Source organism: Ruditapes philippinarum, unplaced genomic scaffold (genome assembly GCF_026571515.1).
Source record: "Ruditapes philippinarum isolate M1 unplaced genomic scaffold, ASM2657151v2 ctg782_1_1_1_1, whole genome shotgun sequence".
Lineage (NCBI taxonomy): Eukaryota > Metazoa > Mollusca > Bivalvia > Venerida > Veneridae > Ruditapes > Ruditapes philippinarum.
This window is the reverse complement of record NW_026859085.1, coordinates 1-7,354: the sequence shown is the minus strand read 5'-3', so window position 1 is coordinate 7,354 and position 7,354 is coordinate 1. Positions and strand designations below refer to the sequence as shown.

General features: G+C 35.7%; 1 protein-coding gene across 1 annotated transcript; it reads right to left on the bottom strand.

Annotated features, from left to right (window-relative positions):
* Positions 1 to 1,891: 1,891 nt before the first annotated feature.
* On the bottom strand, positions 1,892 to 7,137 carry LOC132755134 (uncharacterized). The gene is made up of 2 exons (XM_060745934.1): positions 6,981 to 7,137; positions 1,892 to 5,918 (listed from the first exon to the last, which is right to left on the bottom strand). The coding sequence occupies exon 2, from the start codon at positions 5,874 to 5,876 to the stop codon at positions 4,776 to 4,778; it is 1,101 nt and encodes a 366-aa protein (XP_060601917.1). The 5' UTR covers positions 5,877 to 5,918; positions 6,981 to 7,137; the 3' UTR covers positions 1,892 to 4,775.
* Positions 7,138 to 7,354: the final 217 nt, after the last annotated feature.

The following is a 7,354-nucleotide window of genomic DNA, read 5'->3' as shown; positions in this document are numbered from 1 at the left end:
TGTTCTCATAGGTGTCTACCAAGTTTGTTCAAATAAAAGCCCTGGGGTCAAAATTGGCACCGCCCAGGGGGTCATTGATTTTCCTTATATGTGTATAGCAAAAACTTAAAAAATCTTCTTTGAAAAAACCCAAATAGCTAGAGTTAAGATATTAAGCATGAAACATCTTTTAGTGAGTGTCTACAAAGTTTGTTCAAATAAAAGACCTGGGGTCAAAATTGGCCCCACCCCGGGGTTCATTGATTTTCTTTCTATGTGTATAGCAAAAACTTAAAATCTTCTTTGAAAAAACCCAAATAGCTAGAGTTAAGATATTAAGCATGAAACATCTTCTAGTAAGTGTCTACAAAGTTTGTTCAAATAAAAGCCCTGGGGTCAAAACTGGCCCGGCCCAAGGGGTGTCATTGTTTTTAACTATATGTGTATAGTAAAAACTTAAAAAAAATCTTCTTTTAAAAAGCCCAATGAGCTAGAGCTTAGATGTTTAGCATGAAACATCTTCTTATGGGTGTCTACAAAGTTTGTGCAAATAAAAGCCCTTGGGTTAAATTGGCGCTGCAACGTTGGGGGGGGGCCTATACAGGTGAGCGACCTAAGGGCCATCATGGCCCTCTTGTTTAAATTTTGAGTTTAGTTCCCAAAAAAATCATTTTAAAATTACATGATTTTTAAACCTAATCAGGTGTTACCTTAACCTTGAGCCTCCACCATGGCAGCATGGGCTTTGCAGGTTTCCTTGTTGCGATTAATATTAATGAGCCAATATAAAGAAAATCCTTCAAATGGTCAACTAATAAAGGATTTATAAAGCAACACAAATTGTCAGACATTTGACCTTCAAGGGTGACATTGAGCCTGCACAGCAGCTGCATGGATAATTCAGCCAAGTTTGAAGCTAGAGAATCCTTCAAGGGGTACAGGATTACAGAGTGGACATGAAATTGTGTGACATTTGACTTGACAATGTCAGCATGGCTTCTGCACAATGGCTTGTTGAGGTGAGCATTTAAAGCCAAATTTAAAGAAAAACCTTGTATTGGTATAGCATATAAATAGCAGACACAAAATTATCTGACATCCAACAATGACCTTGAGTCTGCATGGATTCTGCACACCAACTTGTTGAGGAGAACATCTGAGCCAACTTTGATTAAAATCTTCAATAAATAGGATTTATAGAGCAGACACAATATTGTCTTACATTTGATCTCCAATTTGACCTTGACCCAGCACAGCAGTTGAATGGGCTCTGCAAATTCTCTTGTTGAGGTGAATATTTGAGCTCAACAAAAGGTAAATAGAATTTATAGAACAGTCACAATGGTGACTGACGGGCTGACCAAAGTGACAAGTACAGCCCCCTTCACATTGACATTATGTGGCGGGATATAAAAATGCCCTTTTAAATAACAAAGGGTCATAACTCGCTAATGCGCATTCAGATTTGATGTAAGATTTCCTTTGTATTATATTATACATTTTGCAGTTTCACTACAATCTAATGAAACACTTGTAAATTTTAATGCCTTTTTTGAGGAAACAAAGGACCATAACATAAAAATGCACATCCAGATTGATTTTCATAATAAAAACAAGATTGCATTTGAGAAAAATGCTATGCCACCGCATTAATACAACACTAAATAGTAGTGTAGTAACAGATTTTTTTTGTTTCTATACAATTTTGAAGATTGTCATAATGCATAGATCCCTGACCTATCTTATTCTTATTATCAGATTTGTGGTTAAATCTGTTGTTAACTCAATAAAAGATCAGAGTAGGAATATATCAATGCACTCGAGACTAGTGAATTTGGTGGTGAAGGTCATATTTCACACAGCCTAAATTTCATGACTACATCAAAAGGACAACACAGTAAGACACTTTGTCAAAATCTAGGTCAGCTGAAATCAAAGTTCACTTTACATCTTAATCTGTGCACATGGTGCAAATTTCATAGCTGTACATCAAAGGACAAGAAAGTAGGTCACATCATCAAAATCTAGGTCACCTGATATCAAAGTTCAATTTTACAACTATAACTGTGCACATGGTCAAAATTTCATTGCTGTACATCAAAGGACAAGAAAGTAGGTCACTGTCCCCTTGGGCAAGGCAAAATTTTGGATCCAAGGGTTTAATTCAAAACAATCTTGACACAGGTCCACCAAACAAAATTGCAAGTCAAATATCTAAGCTGTAGCTTTCTCCCATTCAGAAAACATTTGTTTTATTTTCTGTTTTTACTATGTGTACATAATGAGAATCACTGCCCCCTGGCAGGGCCAATTTTGACACCAGGGGAAAAATTTGAACAACTTTGGTAGAGGACCTATAGATGATATTATATAGCAAACATCCAAGCTCTATGCCTTGTGCCTTCAGACAAAAATATTTTTTATTTTGACCCCAGGGCTATAATTTGAACAATTTTGGTAAAGGTTCACTTTGCAAAGTCTCATGCCATATATTTAACCTCTAGCCTTTGTCAATTCAGAGAAAAAGATTTTTCAATTCAGAGAAGAAGATTTTTCAAGTTTTCACTTTATTCAATCATATAAGGAAAACTATCACCTCTGGGGCAGGGCAATTTTAACACTAGGGGCATAATTAAAACAACTTTAGTAGAGGACCCATAGATGATATTATATACCAAATATCAGAGCTCTAAGCCTTGTACCGTCAGACAAGAGGATTTTTTAATTTTTTACTCTATGTACATAGTGAAATCAATGACCCCTGGGGGTTGGGCCAATTTTGACCCTAGGGCTATAATTTGTACAATCTTGCTAGAGGTTCACTACATAATGTTTCATGCAAAATATCTTAACTCTAGTCTTTGTAAATTTAAAGAAGATGATTTTTTAAATTTTTTACAATATACATATAAGGAAAACCTATGGCCCCCGGGGCGGGGCTAATTTTGACACAAAATTTGAACAACTTTGGTAGAGTTCCTATAGATGATATCATTTAACAAATATTAAAGCTCTAAGCTTTGTACCTTCAGACAATAAGATTTTTTATTATATATATATACTGAAAATCAATGACCCCCGGGGCGGGGGCAATTTTGACCCCAGGGCTATAATTTGAACAATCTTGCTAGAAGTTCACTTCACAATGTTTCATGCAAAATATCTAACCTCTAGCATTTGTCAATTGCGAGAAGAAATTTTTTTAAAGTTTTTACTATAAGTTTTTACTATATACATATAAGGAAAACCAATGACCCCCGGGCGGGGCCGATTTTGACCCCAGGGCTATAATTTGAACAATCTGGGTAGAGGTCTACCAGACAATGCCTTATGCAAAATATCTAAGCTCTAGGCCTTTTGGGTCTTTACAAGAAGGTATTTTAAGTTTTTACTATATGTACATATAGTGAAAATCAATGACCCCCGGGGCGGGGCCGATTTTGACCCCAGGGCTATAATTTGAACAATCTTGGTAAGGGTCTACCAGACAATGCCTTATGCAAAATATCTAAGCTCTAGGCCTTTTGGGTCTTTACAAGAAGGTATTTTAAGTTTTTACTATATGTACATATAGTGAAAATCAATGACCCCCGGGGCGGGGCTGATTTTGACCCCAGGGCTATAATTTGAACAATCTTGGTAGAGGTCTACCAGACAATGCCTTATGCAAAATATCTAAGCTCTAGGCCTTTTGGGTCTTTACAAGAAGATTTTTTTAATTTATTCTTATAATTCCTTTTGGTTGCCATGGCAACCAGATTTCTGCATGGAATGAAATTCTTTGAACAACTTTTGAACCCCTTCACCCAAGGATCAATCCTGCCAAGTTTGGTTGAAATTGGACTAGTGGTTTTTCACAAGAAGATTTTTTTAAGTTCACTATATAATCTATATAACACACACACACACACACAAACAAACAAACAAACAAACACACACACACACATACACACAGGTGAATCGCTATATGCCACCGCATCGCAGATGCTGCGGTGGCATAAAAAACATCATTTCCTTACTATTTTTATACATGCTTGCTTAGTTTTTAAAATACATTTGTACGCTGGCACTTGGCAAATGTTGGTTTTTCCCAGCTATTAATCCTGGAGTACAAACAAATTTTTTACAGTTACCATTTGGTAAATATATCGAAAATTAGTATATTACTCATTAACCATTCCATGAGAGCAGTTGTGCACTGTGAAGCCAAAGAGGTAAAAGTTTGTTTGTACCCTAAGGTTAGGTAGGAAAAACCCACATGTGCCATTACTACTAGCATCATCCCACTTTCAACTTTATCCGCTAGGGATAATAATTCTGATTACCATGTCAATTGAAGATACTTGCGAACACATGTACATTGTATATAAAAAGTAATTTATAATCATATTGATGAGAGCGCTTCCCATCAAATTAACCATTCACAGAGCTATAGAACGATTGCAAAATTATCCATTGCAGATATTTTTATAGTATAATTTATACAATCCATGTGATATTCCATTTACCGGTACATGAATAGTACAGTGTACTTAAATTTCATTAAAATATATTTCAAAATTACTCTGTTTGCACGCTGTTCGATTTATTTATCCACAATGCTAGCTTGGGAGCCTGTTCTTTTTTGTTACATTAGTAAAGTGATTATCCAATGATAATCCCCACAAATTTAGAGTTTCTTCACATACATGTATCATAAATGGTAGATTACCTATGTTTTAAAAAACTTGCACCATTTAATAATGGCAGGAAGCCATCTCACGCCATGCTTATTTTGTTGAAGTTAAATGCTCTCCCTATTCCCACAAATCCCCAGAGTTTTCATCAGGATTACTATGATAAACCTCCCTTTCTGAATTTTCCATCAAGTCTATAATTTCATTCACTTCACGATCACTCAACACTACACCTTTCGTGACAGTTTTCTTTTTTTTCGCTTCCTGTTTCAGTCTTGCTACCTCTTTTTCAAGCTGACTCGAATATTGTTTTAATTGTTTTACTTTGTAAAACATTTGATTTCCTGTCAATTTAGAGTCGGGAGCCTTTGACTTCATCCAATCCTTTTCATGTGGAGGTAATTCCGGAGTGTTTTGCCGTCTTGACAATGTTTTTCTTAAGGTCCGCCTGTATGTGTTACAGTTTTCACATCGAGTACTTGTTTTAGTGTTTATGAGCAGACTACACTTTGTGCACCTTATAGTGCTACCAATGTAAAATGATTCCTTGAACCCTTGAAACTTGTAGTCATTTTTTACATCAAACAAGGTACCAACAGGAATCAAATCCTGTAATTCACTGTCCTGGTTCCCACAACATATGTCATATTTCTGAACCTGTTCTAGCACATAATGCACACCTTTTACTGAATTACAGTATCGACCCATAGAAACCCATATCAAATGATAGTCTGGAATCTTTATACCATGAACACTTATGTGAATTTTGAAGTCTCGTCCTACACAAACACAAGTTTTCACTCGTGGAGAGTCCCAATATTTGTCACTGTCATACAACTGTATGAATTTTAAGTCATTTGATGATTCCATGTATGTAAACTCATTTGTTATAAGCATTTTACAGTTCTGGCGTAATTTATTAAATATATATAAGTTGACTTTTGCAACAAAGTCATCAAGATCAATATCAGGACTGTATCTGTACGGCTTGTCAAGAATAACAAAGAACTCGTCTGCTTGAGCTCCATCACTGTCAATGTACTCCTGACCTACTACAGGTGTTTCCTCACACTCTGTAGAATCTGTTGCAATAAAGAAACTATCACCGAGAGGTTTAGACAAGAGGTCTTCTGCAATACCATTTGTTCTTTTGTTTGTTTTCCTCTTTTCTTGACGATATCGCTTTGCTCGTCTGCCAATTAAATTTTTCTTCAAAGTCATGACTGTGACAATATATGATAATGATCACTTGGCTTGAATAATCTGAAAATACATGTACATCAGATAGTATTAATAAATATTTTGGACATTTTTATTGCTACATAAATTAAGGATGTAAACAAAAACTGATTTTGGTATTTGAGTATTCATCCAGAAAATGTGTCTTAATTAAAACTTATGTATACGTTTTCTTACATTTTATTGTAAATTTTCATTTTAAAATTCATACTTCTGCCATTTGACAATTCAGATAAAATTCGATGTTTTAACCATGTTGGAATACTTTTATGAATGGCAAGCAGCTAAGCCCAAACGTATGTTTGCTTACAGAGGATGGCACAAATCATGCTGACCTTGCAATTTTAACGTAATTTTTCAAGTTTGATATTTCATTAATCGTAATGAACAGTCAACCTTTTAAAATTGCATGTTTCTTTTGTTTTTCTTTAATTATAAGACACATTTTCATATCTAAACGTCCAAACATAGCTTAATTGGCTCAGCAGATATATGAGCCGCGTGACAAAACCAACATAATGGGTTTGCGACCAGCATGGATCCAGACCAGCCTGCGCATCCGTGCAGTCTGATCAGGATCCATGCTGTTCGCTATCAGTTTCTCTATTTGTAATAGGGTTTGTAAGCAAACAGCATGGATCCTGATCAGACTGCGCAGATGCAGACGTTACGGGCTTGTTATAGTTTAAGTCGGTCAAGCAAGTTGCTTTGCCCAGTAGCAAAAATCTATCAAAGCGACGTCATATTTACAGTATAGGACAAGACTATGGTTAGCTAAAGAGACTTCAGCAAACTGGTTTTACAGTGCTGTTAGTTAGAACTGGTATCCATAACTTTACATCGCTTTTATTTTGATGTTGTGCAACAGTAGCAGTACTATAAACAGATAAAACCTGTTTGCTGAAGTCTCTTTAGCTATAGTACTGCTAGACATTTTGCACGTCAAAATACAAGTGACATATAAAGTTATGGAAGCCAGAACTAGACTTTGGTATACTGACTTATAATACTGTAGCCTGTAGGGTCGACATGACTTGGGGCGAATGAATTTGGGGCCGAGGTTTCCCAAACATATTCAGTACTTACTTCACAAATAGAATAGTTGTTTAAAAAATTCTTCTCAAATTAATCAATAATGGATTCTAATGATTAATTGGACGTAATCAAATTATCGTCACTCTGCTCTCACATTTTCTCGTGCCTTTCTATCACTCAACAATAGCCGAGGTGTTCCGATTGGCTTCAAATACGTCCAGTCTCCGGGTGGGGGGAAAATCCCGGGATCCGGGATCCGGGACGCCCGGGATCCGGGATCGTATTAGATATATAGGGAAAACTAATAAACTATATTTTTGTTGGTTTTTGCCGTAACGAAAGGCGATTAAACGTTAACTTTTTAATTTTTATTGTATTTAATGACCGGTAAATTAATTTTACTTAAGATATAAATATATTTAATA

Excerpts from the sequence above, each read along its gene's own strand:
- LOC132755134 (XM_060745934.1), bottom strand. The coding sequence starts at position 5,876 with ATGACTTTGAAGAAAAATTTAATTGGCAGACGAGCAAAGCGATATCGT.